Source organism: Pleurodeles waltl, chromosome 5 (genome assembly GCF_031143425.1).
Source record: "Pleurodeles waltl isolate 20211129_DDA chromosome 5, aPleWal1.hap1.20221129, whole genome shotgun sequence".
NCBI lineage: Eukaryota > Metazoa > Chordata > Amphibia > Caudata > Salamandridae > Pleurodeles > Pleurodeles waltl.
Window position 1 is genome coordinate 1,041,819,482 of NC_090444.1, and position 21,465 is coordinate 1,041,840,946.

A 21,465-nucleotide genomic window follows, 5' to 3' on the forward strand; every position below is an offset into this window, starting at 1 on the left:
GGGACCACCACCTCCCTGTGGCAATGCACAGTTTTTTAGTAAATCATTTTACAGTAGTTGTTGCAGTGATATTATCAAATATGTTATAAAAGATGTCATGAGTGCTGTAATATCTGGGGTAATCAGCAGTGAATGGCGAGTGCTCGACTTATAGTTACCTTAGGGCACAGGTTATAGTTACTTGAAATAACTCTAATTATAAGAGGTGAATTTCTTTGGTTTTGCACTTTTAAAATGTGAGCCTAACTATAATGTCCCTGTAACCTTCATTTTTTAAAGTGAATTTCTATATCTTTTAAAATTCTGTTTCCTAACTTAACCTTTGTTTTTTTTATGTTGGAGGAAGCATGTTCTGGTTGGCTAAAGCAGGGCCCCACAACTCATCCGTATACACTCACTCCTGACACCCTAATGTAGTGCCCTGATATCTGGATAGTGGATGATACTGTGTTTGCAAGCACACTGATTCCCAAGCCACCCATCAACCACCAGCTAACTTTGGATATCTCGCCCCTCCATGAACCAAAGATTGCATCAACCTTTCCGTGGTTACTAGGCCACTTACAGCTAAATCACACTTCTCAGGATTCCGGGGTCAAGGTGGGGGAAAGGAAAGACAACAGCTGGTAAACAATTAGTAAGGAGACGTTAGAGCTCCACACAGGAGGTTCACTCAAAGGTCTGCAAAACACAAGGGGAGGGTCACTGGGGCCTCCTTTAGACACTGAGGCACCCAGCCAAGCTAGGCAGTTCAATGTTATCAAATAGTTACCAATTTAAGCACCTTTGGAACAGAGAGGCGCCATCAGGGCTTGTTACTTGGGTTGCCCTCGATACTTCCAGTTGCACACGACAAGTTACTAGGCCAGCACCCTCTGTACCAAGAGATGCCGGATCTGGGGGCTTGACGACTCAAGTGACCCCAGATGGTTACGAACCCAAGTGATAAGTGCTTGCTGACGTACCACACAAAAAGGAGGCACAACATCAGGGGTCCGATGATCTGAGTCCCCCTGGCCATACGTTCATTCACAGGCCAATTCCCTATGTGGTACCTCCTCAGACAGAGGCACTAGTCAATGATGACTTGAACCACATCAGAGAATGCCAGACTTCGTTGAAGGACGTAAATCCTGCTTCTCTCTGGAAAGCACAACATCTAGCATGCAATGACTTGAGTCACACTAGTCCATCCGGTCACACCCGGAACTTGGTTTCCATAACTCTCTGGAATGAGGCACACTGTCTAGTGCACAAAAACTTTAGTCGCACCAGACTCCCGGGTCACACACTTCGACGTAAGTTCAGCTGTGCCATACGAGGCCAAGTACAGCCCAACTCAGGTACCTGTGAGGGTCGCACCCAATGAACAGGGTGCAGCACACAATAAGCATGCAGCCGAAGCTCACATGAGAGAAATGCAACACACTCGCCCCGTAGGGTCCCAAACCGGGTGATCCTGTTCACACTTATATGACGTTTCGGCATGCAGTGGTCCCCATGCTGAAGGACTACTCACCTGGAGTGCAGGGAGTCCTTGGCAAGCTCTGTACTAAGAAATTCCAGTTTCCAGACACAATACTTAGGCCATGCTAATGCCGCTGCTGTCAGGTGAAGTCCAGCATACGATGTAGGCACAGCAGAGGGCACCGCTCTCCATGTATTACCTGCCGTCGATGTAGGCCCCTCTCAGAAGGTCTTTGATGTCCCTGAGACCTCCACAGAGAACAGGGGCAAGCCAACCTGCCCTTGGAGAGCTACCTTTTGGGATACTACACAGCAGCAGGCAATCAGCCCCAGGAATGGAAGTGCAGATCCCCTCCTTGAACAGTTATCTTCCTGGGCACAGCAGATTTCTCTGGCAGTGTGCCTACGTGGTACAGCAACACTGGTCCCACGTCACTGTAAAGGTTACTCCGCCTTGCAGACAAACCCCTAGTTATACTAGATGGTTCCTTTGAAGTTGGGGGTGGTTCAAAGGCTTCTGCTTTAAACCACAGATGTCTCCCCTACATTTCCTCCATGTCCGCTCTGAGCACTGGAATGCAGATTGTTAGCTTTAGTGGGGCCATGCCCTGGCTTTGAGAGCACAAGTGGCAAAAACCTCTCCCCCCAACCTATCTATCCAGGCCCCAAAATGCAGGGATCTGTTGTTCTGGATGCCCAAGTTTTATGGTGGTCACCTGGGGAATGCACAGATGTGCTCTTCCCCCATGACCCAAGGAATGAAGCCTAATTTACAGGACACCAGAACCCCATCAGAACCTAGAAATGCTCACTTCCTAGAAGTGGTATTTCTAGGGCATCAATGACTAAACCACCTTTACCATCAGAAGAATCTTCTGAATCCAACAACACTAAACATCATGAGGCTGGTTCCCTGCAATCCATTATTGTACCCAGATTTAATAAGACTCATTCTCCCACGTTACCTTATAGGCAGAGCAACTCTGATAGGTAGTGTGAACATGCATGGGTATTCGACACTCCCTGGGCACAAATGCCCTAGTGCACACCCATGCCTGCCATGCCTGCCGGGCATGTGGGACACTTTGTTAAAGCCACCACAAAGATGTAAGGCCCATATTTATACTTTTTGACGCTAAACTGCGCTAACGCAGTTTAGCGTCAAAAAATTTTGCGCCGTCTAACGCCATTCTGAAGCGCCATGCGGGCGCCGTATTTATGGAATGGCGTTAGACGGCGCAATCAGACCGGCGCTGCCTGGTTTGCGTGGGAAAAAACCACGTAGACCAGACAGCGCCGGCGTAGGGGGAAAATGGCGTATGGGCGTCTTAAAATGGGGCAAGTCAGGTTACGTCGAAAAAATCGTCGTAACCCGACTTGCGCCATTTTTTTTCGACGCCCATCCCCCATCAACATGACTCCTATCATTGTAAAGATAGGAGTCATGCCCCCTTGCCCAATGGCCATGCCCAGGGGACTTCTGTCCCCTGGGCATGGTCATTGGGCATAGTGGCATGTAGGGGGGCACAAATCAGGCCCCCCTATGCCACAAAAAAAAAAAAAAAAAATACTTACCTGAACTTACCTTAATGTCCATGGGATGGGTCCCTCCGTCCTTGGGTGTCCTCCTGGGGTGGGCAAGGGTGGCAGGGGGGGTCCCTGGGGGCAGGGGAGGGCACTCTGGGCTCATTTTGAGCCCACTTGTCCCTTAACGCCATGCCTGACCCAGGCGTTAAAAAGCGGCGCAAATGCGCCGTTTTTAGCCACGCCCACTCCCGGGCGTCTCTTTTGCCCGGGAGTATAAATACCACGTAAAGGCCTGGGAGTCATTTTTTAAGACGGGAACGCCTCCCTTGCATATCATTAACGCAAGGAAGGGGTTCACGCTAAAAAATGACGCACATTCCGGGAACTTTGGCGCTAGACGCCTCTAACGCCATAGTATAAATATGGCGTTAGTTGGCGTTAGTTTAGCGTCGAATTTGCGTCGAAAAAAACGACGCAAATTCGGCGCAAACGGAGTATAAATACGGGCCTAAGTGCGCCAATACTGGCCTGCCCCATCAGGCTCAGTTCCTATATTAGAGTACCCGTGCACAAATGTGTACACTCTGGCAAGTGTTGCCAACTCCCATACCTGTATAGGAAAACCACCTGGGTGCAAGTGTGTACACAGGTGCAGGTGTTACTTCGGGGTGGATGGAAGGACGGCGCCAGCTCTTTCACACCTCACTTCCAGTGAAATTTGGTTTTCCTTGAACAGCTGTATACAGATTGAACACTGTGTGCCGTAAGGGGTACCCATACATCTGTGGTTGATTGTTAATATGAACTCAGCTACCCATGAAGTGCATAGTTTAGGCTCAATGTTGCACATATCACAAGCTTGGTTCACCTAAGGGGGTTGTATGTGTGATGAGATTAATGATGCTTCATAATATTCCAAGGTGTTTTGGACTTAATTGCAGATCTTTATTGCTATACTCATTTATAGAGTAATGTGGACAAAAGAAGTTTGGATGATATCATCGGTGATATCGTAAATAATGTCATAGAACATGTCATGAGTGATATAATATGTGAGGTCATAAACAGGGGACAAGTCATAGTTAGCTCTGTTAACTATAACTGGTGAATTTCTGTGTTTGTTTGAGTTCAAAACACTAATGTTGTCACTGACATATTCATCTTACTTTTATCTTTCTTTTTTCATTGAATGTCTAGATTTTTTTAACATAAAGTAATATTTTATTACCATATGTAAAGCCAATTCCACACACCGCATATGACTTTTGCAACCAGACTCTGTTACCAACCCACCGGGGGCAGTCCGCCTTCCCACTAGTAGCTAATCTCACACTACACACAGCGTTTGGTTGTGTGTGACGTGGGATTGGCCACAGAGCCTGTCTTGCAGCCAGGCCCTGCATCCAACTCCCCACAGACAGACAGCCCCAGGCTGCAGACAGCCTTTGTTTCTGCACAGCATGGGGTTGGCTGCAGGGCCTGGCAGCCAGGTCCTGCATCCAACTCCCAGCAAGCATCCAAACCCACACTGCCCTCTGCCTTTGGCATGTGCACCGTAGGATTTGCCTTCGGGCCCCGGGGATTTCTGAGAACCAAAACATATATATTAAGGAGAGGAGGCATGCAGCCCCCTTCCTGAGCCTTAATTTGCCCCGGGAACCCTATCCCCCAGGGCTAAAATTTAGGAGGGGGGAGTGCTATCCCTCAAACTGAACCTTAAATACAATAAAAGAGGGGAGGGGTCATGTGGTCTCCCTCCTCAAGCGTTCTTGGGCCCCTGGGATCCTATTGCTTGGGACCAAACTGTAGGGGGGCCGTGTGTATCCCACACGGCCCCCCTCCCCGAGCCTTCTCAGGCCCTGGGTACCCCATGCCCTGGGGCTGCCTGTTTTTTTTTTTTTTAAGAGGACGGGCCATGTTAGCCTGAGCCTATTTTGGCCCCGGGGACCCCATCTCCCGGGTCTTCCATTAGTTATAGGTGGGTGCCCTAGTGGCCACCAAGGGAACCACCATGCACAGCCCTGGGTGCCGTAGGGGAGACACAGTGCTCCCCTGTCCCAGGTTGGTCCCTGCATGATGAGGGAGCAGACATTGCTCCTGCCCACAGGGAGCAGCTATTTCCAAGGTTAAATCAACGTTTTGCTGTTCTCTTTTGTATCGTTGGACGTTTTTGATTTGCTTCTTAAGGAGATCTGTGCAACAAGTGCTTTAGTAGTCCAATTGTGGGAAATTAATTCACTTAACCTTACCTAAGATCACTACAGTGGCCCTACTGGAGAACATGGAAGATCTTCTTGCCCAGGTTCGATAGCTAGTTAGTCACTACTTCCACAATGCCATGTGGGAGTGAAGGAGATCTGGGAGTCAAAAGAGAGTCCTTGGTTCCTCAATCCTCCCCTGACATCAAACCTTTGAGTCTCTGCCCTATATTCAGGTGACAGTGGCTCCACGACATTATCAGCAAAAACCTTTGACCCGTTAGCCTATCCTCCACAGGCTGCCAGGTAATGGTAATGGTTGCCCCACCCTGTTTAGGGCAAGAATACCATCACTAGATTTCTTGCTCAGCACAGCAGTGCGAGTCCTGGCAGGGAAATCAGTTAATGGTAACACACCCCCATTGCAGGGATTTGTTGGTGGAAATCAAAATACTATACTGAGCAGATGTGAAAAACATGCACCTACTTGACAAAAGACTACAGCCTTCACTGTAACCGCTACACCAGAGGATGCACGTAAGGCAGGAATCTCTAGGTGTGGTGGGCGGTTCACTGCCAGAGGAGTGGAGGCCATCAGCTAGACTGACCTGGAGAGCCGGTAGGCCACCACCAAACCTTAACTCAGACTCTTAGGGGCATATTTATACTCCGTTTGCACCGGAATTGCGTCGTTTTTTTTGACGCAATTCCGACGCAAAACTAACTCCATATTTATACTTTGGCGTTAGACGCGTCTAGCGCCAAAGTCCATGGAGTTTGCGTCATTTTTTAGCGTGGACACCTACTTTGCGTTAATGATATGCAAGGTAGGCATTCACGTCTAAAAAAATTGACTCCGAGGCATGTGCGCCGTATTTACACTCCCGGGCAAAATTCACGCCCGGGAGTGGGCGGGTCAAAAAAAATGACGTACGGCCACTTTTGCGCCGTTTTTTAGCGCCTGGAAAATGCAGGCGTTAAGGGACCTGTGGGCTCTGAAGGAGCCCAGAGGTGCCCTCCCATGCCCCCAGGGACACCCCCTGTCACCCTTGCCCACCCCAGGAGGACACCCAAGGCTGGAGGGTCCCATCCCAGGGACATTAAGGTAAGTTCAGGTAAGTCATTTTTTTATTTTTTTTTGGTGGCATAGGGGGGCCTGATTTGTGCCCCCCTACATGCCACTATGCCCAATGACCATGCCCAGGGGACAGAAGTCCCCTGGGCATGGCCATTGGGCAAGGGGGCATGACTCCTGTCTTTGCTAAGACAGGAGTCATTTCTATGGGGGTTGGGAGTCGAAAAAAATGGCGCAAATCGGGTTGAGGCGAAAAATTTGCCTCAACCTGACTTGCCCCATTTTTTGACGCCCAAGCCCCATATCCCCCTACGCCGGCGCTGCCTGGTGTACGTCGTTTTTTTCCACGCACACCAGGCAGCGCCGGCGGCTAACGCCGGCTAACGTCATTGATTAAATACGGCGCCCGCATGGTGCTTCAGAATGGCGTTAGCCGGCGCTAATTTTTTTGACGCAAAACTGCGTTAGCGCAGTTTTGCGTCAAAAAGTATAAATATGGCCCTTAGAATGTCATTCACCTTAGGTGGCAGTCTGATTGTGGACATTAACTAGGGCTAACCAGGGGCTGCCGCAGGGGCCCCATGATTGCCCTGAGTACATCTGATACGCCCTTGTTAACTCCTAATCTTGAGTGTCGTTAAAGAAGAGTTAGGAAAGGAAAGGAGGGGCTACTCCAAGAACACTCTTTACTTCCTGCAGTTTCTAAACATTGCCCACACCCTGATCATTCAGCAGCAAACAGGAAACTGTTGGGACGCTAGTAGTGAAACGAGTGATCAAACTTCTAAAGTCATCAGGGACAATATATGGTGTATTGTCAGTTCAGCTAGCCCTGTGATTTTGATACATTAGCACAAGGACCACACGTGTTTTTGTGTTGTTTTTATGTTACAAATGTTGACATTGAGCTGTACCCGTGTCACGCATGAACAGTACACATGTTCTGTTACCATATTTTGGACTCATACTTGAGCTGGTGGGTGTGTCTCAGTGCAGTCAGTATTTGGTATATCTCAGCATTCAAATGTTTGAGCACTTTTAAGTCAGTATGGTGTATAGGTGCAGATCCTGTGGTAGGGGTTTCCCAGCCCCATGAAATGCTCATACGAAGGCTCGCATGTCAAAACAAAGGAGAGGTGCTATCTTAATGTACGGGTTCCAAAGATAGATGTGGCTTGCACGATCAGGCAGGGTAAAATAGGAAGGCCCCAGCACCACAGCTACGAAGAGAAATGGAGCAAACAGCTACTGGGGAGAAAATCACTTCAGGCAACCCACAGAATTTTACGGGCACATCTCATAGGCTATTGTGCTCTTAGCAGTTTTTGGGCTCCCAATGAAGGACTTCTTTCAGTGTGGAAATGGTGAGGTAGAAACAGAGATAACACGTTTGTTTTGGCTTACTGCACTAAGGCCAGACTCGGCAGTGGTACCGTGACTCAGTTCTCAAGCAAATTCGATGTCCTTCAGGCAGCTTAATTTGTGAGAGGCTTTAAGATGAAATGGCAAGTTCTGAGCATAAAGGGTCGTTTCCAACTCTTTCTTCCAAGTATTTATCAATACTAATTAACTGTAGTTTTTTTTCCTTAGCATAGACCTTCATTAAAAGTAGAGCTAAATTCTATTAGCTTTGGGATTGAAATTATGAGTTGTGTAATAACTAGGGCTCTGGGTTTTATGGTATTTACTTTTTGGACGTTTTAGTCTGTATTTATATATGTTTATTTTGGGTTTTGTGAAAAAACGATGGTAAAACTGGTATGTCTCCATATTTATTTCACCAATAAATGTGCACTCATACTTAAATGCCTGACAGGTTTCAGTGATACGAACACCCACAGATGATAAATAATGAAAATAATTATATGAAAAGTTGCAAATTTTAGTATCATCTTTCTGCATATCTAATGCTGTTTAAGGCTAATTACTAAAATTCCTCTTTATTAACCTCCTTACCTGTTAATCCGTACAACTATTGACCTGGCAGTCACGACTGGTAGATTTTAGAATCACTGATAAAACATCCTAATTTCCTTTTTATCCACATTTAAACATAAATGCAAATCAGAAAATACATGGGCCCAGATCTATGCTAAAGTGGTGCAGCACGGTGGGGTGCCAAAAATAGCAGCGCAGCGCTGCGCCACTTTTGAAATTCAGGGGTGCGCTGTATTTAGAGGAATACAGTGCACTCCTGCATTTCCCCATGCGCTGGTGCTGAATTAAGCTGCCTAGCTCCACTGCAGGCATCCTTGCACCATAGTGCAAGGGTGATTGTGTAGAGGGGTGTGATTGTTTATGTGCATGAAGGTGTCCCTTCCTGCACACAAACAATCTATAATGGCGATTTGGCAATTCTGTGTGTGGCTGCAAAATGCAGCACACATAGAAGTACCAAAGCGTCATTATGAGTGATTGCTTATGTGCAGGAAGGTGTCCCTTCCTGCACGTAAACAATCATCCATGGTATTTTGCTTCTTCTATGTGTGCTGCAGAATGCAGGAAGAATAAAAGCATTCCTCCTCGTTTTGGCATACTAACACAACCCCTCGAGGGGCGTTAGTTTTTGGCGCTGCCTCAGGTTTACGACAACTCGTAAATCTGAGGCAGTGTCAAAAGCAATGGGTGTTGCGGTGGAACGCCCACAGCAACACCCATTACACACCCCTCTGACGCAGAAAACTGCATCGCAGGGGCCATGTTTACAAGGAGGCGTTAAGCCACAAAAAAGTGGTGTTACACCTCCCTGTAAAAATGGAGCAGTGCTTAGCGCAACCGGAGCATCACAAAAAAGGGCTCTTAAATATGCCCCATGGTTTTCTATCTCTGTGTATCTGTAAAAATCAATATCAGTAAACATGGAAAACAGGGAGCCTTAGTAATAGTTATCACACCCTCACAGTTTTCTCCTGATAGATTCTGGCAGGTCAGAGCTGCCAAAATCTATTGTAAGACCTATAAAATGGGCAAAACGTGCAGAATTTAGGCCCATATTTATACCTTTTTAGCACCGCATTTGCGTAATTTTTTTATGCAAAAGCGGCGCAAACTTACAAAATACAATTGTATTTTGTAAGTTTGCGCCGCTTTTGCGTCAAAAAGCGGCGTAAATGCAGCGCTAAAAAAGTTTGAATATGGGCCTTGGTGTTTTAAATACTGATTCATGGGCCTCATTTACGAGTTGAAAACTAAGAATAGGAGGTATTTATCACACATGATGAAAACCTCACCCCCTGTAGTTGTCACGACTTACGCGCTGCTTGAACCTGGAGCCCGCTGAACGAGTGGCGAGGTTCTTGTTCCTGAATGTTCGGCCTTGGCCCAGGTAGGGGCGACTCTTTCTGGTAGCCACGGTGCTGCAGGCGATATAAACGCCAAGGGCAGGCCGTGTCCTTCAGAAGTAGTGCCAGAGAGAAAAAAACCCTAAAAAGGGGAAAAACCTCCAAAAGGAAATTTCCTGGAACAGGAGCAAAAATCAATAAGTAAATCTAAGATAAAAAAAGAACAGGAAAACACTGGAACAGACGTGAACCAGTATCTGACACAAGGAAGAAGGAGCGAAGACACCATCCAAACAGAAAGTTTTGCAGCGCAAGGAGGGAAAGAATCACAGCCCTTAAATACCCAAAAACAGGAAGCGACCAACAGGAAGTGCAAGGACACCCTATTAGATAGGGAAAAACTCATAGAAAGTAATGGACAAGGAGCCATAGAGAGTGGGGAACCAAAACATGCTGGGAAGAGAGGTGAATGATGGGAAAGAAGGAAAAACATAGAGGGAGGCACAAATGAGGGCGACAGAAAGAAAAGGACAACAATAGCAGGTGAGTGGGGGAGGGTTAGACATGCCCGAATGCATGCTGCGCTATGAAGAAACGAGGCCCCATGCCCAATTTTGAGCCTTGCATGCTGCACGACAGAATGGGGGCGCGGCGTGTCTCCGTGCCGTGTGCCGTGGCGCGACAGTAGTGGCATAAACCAGGTGTGGTAAATACCTTACCCTATTCACTTCTCTTGTGATGAGGCCCTTAGAATCTATCCTTGGCTCTTTAAGGAGAGCTGGAAAAGGTGTATTCCCTGGTTTAATGTTTTCCTCTTTCCTGGTGCAAACAACTTTGTTGAAGTAAAAGGTGATTTTGTTTGTCTAATCACACAGCCAGTTTATATTTAAAATAGTGCTAATTCGTGCTAAGCAAACCAGCCATTCTGCTCTTGTTCAGCATTTTTAAAACTTGGAGGAAAGCAACCAAGTCAAAGTGCATTTTACTTGCCTTACAGTCCAGCCCTGTTCTATCCAGTCATCCCATGAAATGCACACTTTCTCAGAAAGCATGGTGATGTCAACATTCCAGAAGACTTTCAGGTAAGTATATTTTATCAATCAGAGAAGTAGAGGAGTGTGTGCATGTCGTGGAATGGATGTGGAGGGCGGAGGAAATGACCGTGCCTTGTAGCTTGAAACAGATCTCCTCTAGTTCAGTGAAGATAAATTGAAGGCAAAGGCAAACCAAGCTCATACACAACCATTTGGAATCATTAGATGGGTCGTGTAGTCCTAACAAATTATCAGGAGACACGGTGTGGCTTTTATAACCAAACTGGGTGGCAGAAGGGGGAGAAAGTGACCAGAAACTCACCTGGACATTTCCCCCCTGCTTCTAAGCTCCTGGTGATGGGCTTCCTGCTTTCATGTGTGCAGGTAGGTCCTAGAACGTCTACAGAGTCAATGTAAGGGTCCCATTAGTTATATAGCGTTCACACCACTCAATCGTGACTTCGTGAGGCAGCCTATCTACCTGTGTATTGTCTCTGTTGTCTCTTGGTTACATTTTTAGTCTGGAACTCTGGACTTGAGACTTCCAGTGTGGGCTGAAGCCTGGCAAACAGACCCTAGCGCCATTTACTTTATATGTGTTAACTTGGGAGGAGTGCGGTATTAAGGTTTAAGCTGACTTCTATGACAGTGTAGCACCCAGAGTAGTGGAAGCTGCACTGATGGGACAAATGCACACCTTTCGTGAATTAATGTCCTAAATATTTGAACTATTACACCTCGAAATCAAGGAATCACCTCTTAAGTTGTGCTGCCTGGAGCAGGAAATCCATGAAGAATTCAGAAAAGCAGGCCACTTACTCAATACGAGATATCTGGTTTAGTTGTGTCTTTTATTTATAAAGAGTGTGTTCATGGCTGGCGCGCTTAGACCGTTGCTTCTTTTTGAATGCAGCATCGTTTTGTGTGCTGTAGGGGAAGCAGGTAAGTAAACATCTTCTTTGCGAGCTACTGGCCCAGCTAGAAAATGGTGACTCGTGCCAAACAGTAGAAGGGAATAGTGGTGCTCAAAAAAGTGCCTTTGAGGGAGCTGGGGCGGGTCTTGTAGTTGTGTGTCTGAAGGTGAATGAGTGACATTCGAGAACACCTGGAGGCACTAAGGTGAAATGTTGACCTAAGAGAATACCCGCAGAAGAGAAGTAGCAACAGTACTGACAACACTTTATACCTTATCTATGCACACTCCAACATAAAACACTGTGAACTAAGGAATACAACAATAAAACCTGTTTACGTAAGAGAAGTGCGATTAGTGTGTTCAAATAAATACATATGAACCATGCCCATTGCAACAGTGGGCCCAGATAGTTCAATCGTATCCTGAAGTGCCCTTGTCCCTAATTGTCCAGCACCAGTCGCATGCACTTGGCAGATTGGGTGTTGGTGGCAGTGCCCTGAAGGCGATTAAAGGTTGAAGTTTTTAAAGCCCCTGCAGTGACAAATAGACAAATAAAGTGGTTGCTACTGATGTCAGAGGAGTCTGCCTGGACCACTGCCTGCTGAGAAATATCATCGAAAACTGGGGCCTAGACATAAAGGAATGGACTGGGTGGCAACCAGGAGGAGAATCAGTCAGTCTGCATGTGAGTTTACTGCAGTAAGCAGGAATCCGAGGATGAAATGCTCTGAGTCTCAGTGAGCTGCCCTGGATGCACATTGGTGTTGATAGGGCAGTATGCACAGAGCCAAGTAATTTCTGGGATTAACTGATGAATTCCAGATTTTCCAGTTGAAGTGGAAACAGTAGGGGTGGTCTCATAGTAATCCCAGAGATGTACATTTGTACCAAGGAGCCCTGCAGACCTTTGAATCTGCCACATTAGGTAGACTTCCAGGGCCACATGGGAGCAGATCTACAAGATACTGTGCATTTCTGTCCTCCCTCCCTGTGCTGGCCCACAATGGGCTGCCTAGCTCTGAGGCAGACACCCTTGCACCATGGTACAAGGGTGCCTGCGTTGCATAAAGAATTGTTTCTGTGCAGGAATGGACACCTTCCTGCACATAAACAATCCATGGGGGTGTTTTCTCAGTGCTTAATTTGTAAATGAAAATGTGCCAGTGCTCAAAGTTCTCATCTGAAATTCGCGACTGCTGCATTTAAATGTGCGAGCACAGAATACTAAGGCAGCACAATCCTAAAGCAATCCCGGGTCTCTTTAATCCATTTACAGCCACTCCCTGCCGCTTCAGCTCACTCTTGTGGCTTTCTGCTTTAACCCTTTGTTAAGCTTTTTGCTCTTTCTGTTCCTCCGTCTTTTCCATATGTTGTCTTTTGCTGGCAGTAAATGCTTGAGGCAGAAAAATAAGTGCTGGCCCTCAAAACTGAGGTGCCGGTGTCCCGCACCAGCATCCACCGGCTAAAATTAAGCACTTATTTTCCCTCTTTCTATGTGTGCTGCAAAATGCAAAAGGGAAAAACGAGAAATAAAGATATTTCTCCTTGTTGCGCCTCCCCTGGGGAGGCGTACGATTTTGACTCGTTCCTAGGTTTACAGATTCTTGTATCTGGGAATAGGTCAAAACCCATGGGTGTTGCGGTGCCAAACCCACCTCAACTCCCACAGAACGCCTCCCTGAGGCAGTGCAAAGCAGTGCCGCAACTTGTGCTGCGTTGCCTTACATCATATCTACAAGGCCATGAAAAACCAGGCAAAGTGCCTTTGTGTGGCCTTGTAGATACGGGCCTGCACTATGCGTCAATGGGGCTTCACTAAAGGTGATGCACTGGTGGTGGACAGGTCTTGTAAATAAGTCCGTAGTCTCTCCAAGATCAGGGCATCAGGCAGTTTCATACCCACACAGATGGCAGAAAGCTTAGCTTCTCTAATTTGTGGGAACAATAGCTGGCCTTCTCCAATATCTGAGTTGACCTTCAGACCCAGTGGCTCCTTTGATTCTTGAAAGTAGTGAGGTAAAATTTCCACTCAGAATTCGACTAGGCACGAGAGTCTGACTTCTTCTGGCGAGGGGGCGGTATATTCTCCTAGTTCTGCTTTACACAGCACAGTGTTTTACAGATTTGCTCGATAGATAAATGTTCTGAAAGGGTACTCATAAAATATTGCAATACTTTTGCAGTATGCCAAACAAGTCTGTCTACCCAGGGGCGCTCTAGTTTCTTCGGGCTCAAATAAACTTCCAGAAATTGGTAGCCAAATGGTGCATTTTTTAGTACAAAGTCATAGATGATAGAAGCAGATTAGAACTTCACAAAGCCTTTCATTTTTCTGAGCACTGCACTTCAGTTATACAGTCCACTTGCTTTCATTTTTTCTCTCATAGTCCTTCCAAGGAGATTCCTTCTTGTTTGGTATGACTTAGAATCACCTTGGAAGTGGCAGGTCGGAAAAGCAAACGAAACTGACTAACCTCAAGCCTTATAAGCAGAGAAATACTCGACATTCGCTAATAATTAATTTTGTTATACCAAGACCAGCATTATTCCAAATGGGCACCATTATGCCAGGAATGCCCCCAATATCTATATGATAAGAATGCTACTGCTATATGCCAAAAATTACTATAATGCCAGGACCAACTATCGCTCACACACACTATGACACGACCTGTTCTGGCTCTGCCTTCTGCTGCTGGGCCATGTCAAGCTATGCCACTAAGCTCCCCCCTCCTTGTTCGTCCTATTGCAGGTCCTGCACACAAGGTACACAATTGTTGGTTTTATTACTTACTTTGTGCTGTCAATTACACTCTAAAGTGTGGCACAGGAACTGCTGCTGGCTTAGAATTGTTGATGGACAGCATTATTCTGAGGAGCCCCACCTCTCCAAAAAGCAGAAATGTTTCGGCACTTCAAAAAACACAAACTGCACGTGTGAATGGCTGAGCATGGAGAGTAAGGCCATCACACATGCACAATTAGATTTTTCCCACCATCACACCAAGGATCTGGGCGGTGATGGCTTTTTAAATCTCCAAATCCTGGTGGAACCACTTAGACATCCATATGGGTTGGCCAACTTTGCCTATATCTCTCCTAACCTTGCCTGGCCTGAGGAGAAGTCAAGATCTTATTGTGGGGGGGGGGGGGGCAGTTAGGGAGCATGGCACCCTGACTGACCCAGAACCTGGGGAAAGCAGCATGGTGACGACTGGTTTCTTTTAGTCCAGGTAAGGACTATAAGTCCTGTGGGACAGGTGTGCACTAGTGAAGCTGCTTAGGAATGGACGTTTCTCTTTCAGAAGTTAAGCAGCCATGTGAGACCCCGAGAGCCTCCTTTGCAGGTGGGCAATGAACATGTTTATAAACATAGGGTTCACAAAATTATCCTTTTAATATTTTGATATACCATTGGTTAATTTTTAACAGATACTACAAAATTCACAATTGACTCACCATATCTCTTTATTTTATCAGTTGTTCTTACTAAGCACTAATGAATTCAAAGGCCAAGTTTATTAAACCAACTTTTCAGAGACTTGCAACTAGCTAAAGAACGCTATAATACCTGGCGGCTGAAAATCTGCGGATGTATTTGATGCATTATGTGTATGTTATTTTAATTTTATAATATCCCTATTTTATTTAGCAAATTATTTAAAAGTTGTACTGTTCTATGATATCTGTGCGACTGTACTAATGATTTAACTGTTGAACCTATCAATGCAAAGTCCATACTAACATGTAGGCCCAGATTCTGAAAGCTGACAGGCATTGCAGCACAGCACCCAAAGATGCTGTGCTGCTTTGCGTGACAGGGAAGGAGTAGGAAAGCACCATATTCACATAGAAATGTCTCTCTCCTCCCTTCTCCCTAGCACCGGCTGGGGTGGCTCCACCATAAGGGCGGAGGAGCATTGCCTCCCCGCCAGCAGCGGCAGCTGCAAACCTTTTCCCCCAAAATGATAATAAACTTTGTTTATTATCGTTTTTGTGGAAAAGGGGCAGGGCCACGGGGGAGATAAGCAGTGAGGGGGAGTGCTCTGAGACAGCTGGCCAAACACATGTGCACAGGGCTCTCACCAGCCCAGCAACACCGTTGCTGGGCTGGAGAGAGCCTGTACAGGCTCCCAGTCTGCCTGGGAGCGCCCTGGCTGGGCGTTCCCTGTCAATCCTGATGCTGCTTTGAGCTGCATCAGGATTGGCGCAGGGCAGGCTGGGAGCCTGTGCCTGCAGAAAGCGACGGGAGGAGCGGATGGAGCGGCGCGCGGTGGAGGAGGTAAGTGTTTTTGTAACTATGTTTAACTTAACCCCCCTCCCTTCCCACATTAATACCCCACCTCCCTCCCCTCCACGTGCCGCCCCACCCCTTCTGGGTCATGCGAGCCGCTACTGAGCACCAGCGCAGATTTTTGCTGCCATGTGCCACACATACACCTTAGTGCCATAGTTCTAGGGTGTGAGCATGAGTCTAGCATAGGTTTTGTACAGGAATGGTATCCTTCCGGTACACGATAATATGCCTAGATAAGTGAAAAAGATTTTCCTACTTTGTATGTGTGCTGTACAGTGCATCACACTTGCAAAGTCAGAAAAGCATGAAGAAACAAAAACATTTCTCCATTTATCGCCTGCTTTTTAGCAGCGTTAATGTTTGCCACTGAACCCTTTTTACTTATGTTTGAGAATAGGATTTAGCGTCAAAAGCATGGGTGGTATCACGGGTACACCTATGTACCACCCATGTAATGCTCCTTTGACGCAAAGTAATGCAAAGCAGTATTTCATACTGCTTTGCCTTACTTTTCCATTCAAACCAATGCAAATACCAATTCATGTTGGCTTGTGAATCTCAAAAAAGATTTAGCGTTGGTTTAGGATTACAAAAGTAACACTGTGCCTTAGTGTTTCATTTGTGTTGTTGAAGTATTTACAATATTTCCATGGCTGGATTCGTGTGGGAACCCAGGAGATGACTCAGTTGCTAGTGAAGCTTTAACTCCCAGAGAGCAAGAGCTCTTGTGACACTTTTAAATTACCAGATGGTCTTCTATATTTTGGACAATGTGATGACTATAGGTTTCATTTGTGGCATGCAGAAGTTGTCGGTTATGGCAGGTGATGAAAAGAGCTCAGGCTAGGTGGTTTACTGGGAGATGAACTGCATGCACTTATATATTCGATGAACGTATGATAGAATGTGGTGACTACTAATCTAATGTTACCACCAGGCTTAATTCTTGGGTTGATGATGACTTACAGTTGGTTGACCTTAGTGCTTGTGGTGATTGGCTCATTTAAGATGTATTGAGAAGGTACAGTAGTTAGTTGAACCAGGTTACTTTCAAGCAGCTTGTATCCACCCAAGATCAGGTGAGAGGCAAGATGGATTCTATGGCTGGTAATAGTTTATTTTCTTGCTGGTTATGCGTAGTTAAACCTGCCTCATCAGTGTAGGAGAGAGAGAGGATGCCATGGAAAGGCAGTAATACACGTTAAAGAAATTGGTGAGAAGCAAGATGCTTGGAATCTCCAGAAAAGACTAGTAAGGTGACAGATGGAAAGAAGATTATCTTGAGCTGCAGTCAGTTGAATGGTAAGAAAGTAAGCCAGTAGAGAGGAGAGTTTGTCATTCCTGCTGTGCCAGAAAGGTGGTGAAGCAGTATCTCATAAAAGTAAGCCTCAAAAGGAGCACGAAGTGAAGGAGTTCAAGCAGACATGCTTAGCTGTCTCTCTTCTGTAGAAGAATAGGCATTGGCCCAGATTTGGCAAAAGATAGTATAGACTCCTATTCTACAGTTCTTCTGCTAATTCCTTATCTATTGTATTCCACAGAGGGAGTTACTTTTATGGTAAGGCTCTTTCTGTCTAGCATTTATTTTTCAATATGTGGTATTTTGAGGTGGTTCATGTTTGTAAACTCTAGGTTCATTTCAATGTATGTATTCACCGATGTGTAATTGTTCCTACAAATTCAGTGCTCACCTTAGAATCCATTGCCCATAGAAAAGGGTCATAATTTATACTTAACTATAGAGGACACACTTATTTTATAGTATTGACAAAACTAGAAGTGGAAAAAGCAATGCAAGGAGATCAAGGAATGGCTGAAAGGATGACTCTTACATTATATGGTGGTTTTATTGTGCTCACAAGAGTTTTTTAACATGGCCGATGTTTTATCAGGAAATCAAATTCTGTCCATTGATTCAAGCACATCTCTAGTTCAGGAAGAACTCAGGTGAGCAGCATTTTCTGTTTTGCCTCACATGTGCCATATCATATAGATTTGTTATTCATCCAGGGACACCCTTCAACTGAACGGCTAAGTTAGACATTTTAAATCCCAACACTCTCTAATCAGTAATCAAAAATATAGGGAAATCTCATCACCCCCAGAGAGCAAACAGTTCACGTTTCCAGTATCACATAGTCTGAGGTTTGATTGCCTTTTCAAGAAGTAATTAATCATACTTCCAATGTAATAGGAACTAGTGATAATATACCTCGATTTATAATTTGACAAAAAAATCTTGACATTGCATCTTTTTATTATGTATTTTGACCATAAGAAAATAGGACTGGCATTTTTAAAACTAATATAAACATATATAATTCCCTAGCCACAAATAATTGCAGTTCTTCATAAAAAAAATTGAGTTACTTGCTTATTGGAGCTTCTGTATTGTATCGTACCAGGAATACATAAGCTTTAGCTTCATTTAGAGTTGGGCGCCAATGATAAACCTTCTGATTTGTGGACTGAGAGCCCGCAGGAGTATGGTTTTACACTCTTGTCCTATGGCCATTTTTACATTGGTCGAGATACACATGAGAGTTACACTAAAAGACAATTTGATTTACAGTGAAGCCCATTTGGCCCCACAATGTGAACCAGTAACCGATGATTGTAGTTAAGATGATTTATTCTCAGTCAATAATCAATCAACTATATATGCAAGTCCTTAGAGTATTGAAAAGACGCAGAATTACAGCTGGCAAGCTGAAATATGGCAATCGATTCAAACTCAGTAGATTAAGATACAAAGCAATTACAATCACAGCAATATAGAAGCTGAGAATTAGAAACAGATATTCTACAAAAAAAACTCCTGTTTCTCCCTCTTAAACATTAAATAATTCTAAAGTAATTTAGTGTAACTCTATGTGAGGAACGAGGATGGTTGTAATAAAGACTTAAGACAATTTTGGAATGCAAGAAGGTGTCAGCATAGTGAAGACTTCAGTAAAAGTCTTCCAAAAAGAATATGTGTTTACCATAAAGCCTCACACTTGCATGAATAAAGGAAGCAGATAGGTCTAGATCCCTTGAAAGGCTAAGGGAATCTGCCTTAACGTCTAACAGCATAAGCACGAATTAAAAAAAAAAAACAGAACCTTCAACATCAATGTTATCTTTCTCTACACTTCAGGGACCAATTTCTCATAAACTGTAACATCACCCTACTTTCTCATCCCACAGATCTCAAACAGTCTTGGTGACCTTGAGCATCTAACTTTCCTGGTACACGATAAATGGGAGACTTCAGCTGCTCATTAAATCTTCACATTCATGCCATGATTTTCTCTTCTCATGCCTTTCTATCAATAAAAATAATAACCAAGTTATACTCCTTCCCTCTTGTTATCGAAGCCTTGAAACACACCTGCAACACACTAAGCAAACAAAGAATGCATTTTAGTATTACAGCCTTTAGACAGTTAAGTTAGCCTGACTTTAACTAAACATTTAATGTGCATTTTGAATACGTGGTTATACATGTGCAGTTTCAACTTTTCATAATATATGCAAGCGTAACGAAAATAACTATGTTACTTCAACAAATGTAACTTAAAGTGTAAATGTAAAAACATGAATAATGAATACATGTAAGCATTTTTAAATGAACATTAATGAGCCCGTTTATAAAGCTCTAGCCTTTCAGTGATTACACTACTGTAATGCATCAAGATATGCATACATGTTAATAATATTAAAGCACACAGTAAATATAATGTAAAATGTAAATGTGACTTTGCACAATGATTGACGTATAAAGGATGGATTTTAAATTTGCGCTACTCGAGGACCAATTGGTTGATTTCCAGTGAAAATTCTGTCTGTGGACTTTAGTTGAGATTTGCAATTTTCACACATTGTGGAATTTTCTCTTACTAGCCTACTCTAAATCAAGACCTTAGACAATCTCTAAATCTGTAAAGATGGTATGTACTTCTACAACTGAGTGAATATGTATTTAGAAAAAAATGGATTCACAGAACTGAATCAAATCCTTCATTTGACTTCGGCAATCTTTAATCTTCACACAGAGATTAACGAGACTGTAATCTGCACTAAAGATTTGATTGAAGTGGAAATTCCAAGCGCATTCTTTCTTACGAAGAACCCACCAATTGACGTAAGTGAAAATACATAAAGTTATAATACTTGCTACACAGGGCGAAAGGGGCATTTAGTTTTATATGGACTTTAAAACTGTGTATATAACTTGTGAAAATAAATCAAAGGCTGCTCTATTAAGTGTAAGCTCTTTTCAGATCAACAACAGCGATGTATGTAAAAGAGATTTCTTTTAGTGCATGCTTGTCAGAGGACTATGTCCTTCTGGCACATCATTCCCATAATGATGTCATTATGCAGTGAGGTTTGGAATACAGGAACGTGCTGGAGAAGGAAACTGGGAGGCAACTGTGCAACGAACTGGCCTATATTGCGTCTAAACCTAAAGTAAATTTGGAAAGACGTCACAGATCATCACATTAGGCTGTGAAAAAGGCAGGATTCAATGTGAACAGATGACTGACAGAACTTGCAAAAAGAGAATCAAAATTTGGCCACATTGCTTTATCTGTTTGATATGCTATCAGTATTTCTTTAGTGTTTATTCTTCTATTGGCGTGACCCCATAGTGCTTTCTTTTATCCATTGAGTTTGCACATGATTCCAGGGTTACTATTACAGAATGAAACCTGATTCAGGTTGTAAAGGTGTGTTTAGTTGTAAAGGCAGGATTTAGAGCGGTGGGGGCAGGGGTCATATTTCTCCCCAAAGGGCAACATGGTCAGTCAGTTGTGGCTGTTGAACTGTCAATGCAGTTGTGGATGGTGAGATAAATGGCAGCCGTGAACAGTGGCGTCTGATGAAATGTAATAGTGGGGCATAAATGCACAGTACAAACATTTTAAAGGAAGGGAGTGAGCTATAATTGGTTCAGGTGAAATGGAATCAGGCCCCCGCCGACAAGAAAATGTTATAAGTATGGAGTCAAACAGTGCCTTTCAGAGTGTAATTTATACCTAAATAGGTTAAAAAAACATAAGATCTGAAGGGGCATTCATGAAATAGTCCAGTACGTTTGTTGTGTGCTGGGTAAGCTTGGCCATCAACAGAATTATTAGAGCTTCACTCTCCCCAAGAAAAGTGGGAAAATGGTGACAAAACTGCATTTTTAGTACAATTTCACAAAAACACCCTCTGAGGATTAGAGGCATTAAGAAACGTGGGTATCCCCCACATGTTTTCAAAATGTATCTTGCATTCTCCTTCAATTCTCCTTCAATTCTATATTATTCTACATTTCATTATTTTTGCTCTGCACTTTACATACTTTATGACTGAACATGTACTTAGAAGGGGATTTTTGGAAATGCTCCTTTTTGCAGGGTTATCCCCCAAACTTTTGCCTTCTTCCTCCTATTTTTTCAGATCTGTATTGCTGGTTTATTGTCTCTGCACACTTTACCACTGCTGATTAGTGCTAAGGTGCAAGTGCTCCCTGTGTAAATTGTATTGGTGATTGGTTTATCCTTGATTGGCATATCTGATTTACTAGTAAGTCCCTAGTAAAGTGCCCTATTTGTGCCCAGGGCCTGTAAATCAAATGCTGCTAGTGGGCCTGCACTACTTTATTGTGCCACCCACAGGAGTAGGCCTGTAAATATG

At 44.4% G+C, this 21,465-nt stretch overlaps 1 protein-coding gene across 1 annotated transcript in view; it reads left to right on the forward strand.

Moving 5' to 3' along the window:
* The window catches only part of LOC138297352 (alpha-tectorin-like), a 149,187-nt gene that overhangs the window by 23,912 nt on the left and 103,810 nt on the right, over positions 1-21,465 (forward strand). Inside the window, exon 2 of the mRNA XM_069236751.1 lies at positions 19,833-19,921. Coding sequence (XP_069092852.1) covers positions 19,833-19,921 — 89 coding nt within the window. The remainder of the gene's footprint in view (positions 1-19,832; positions 19,922-21,465) is intronic.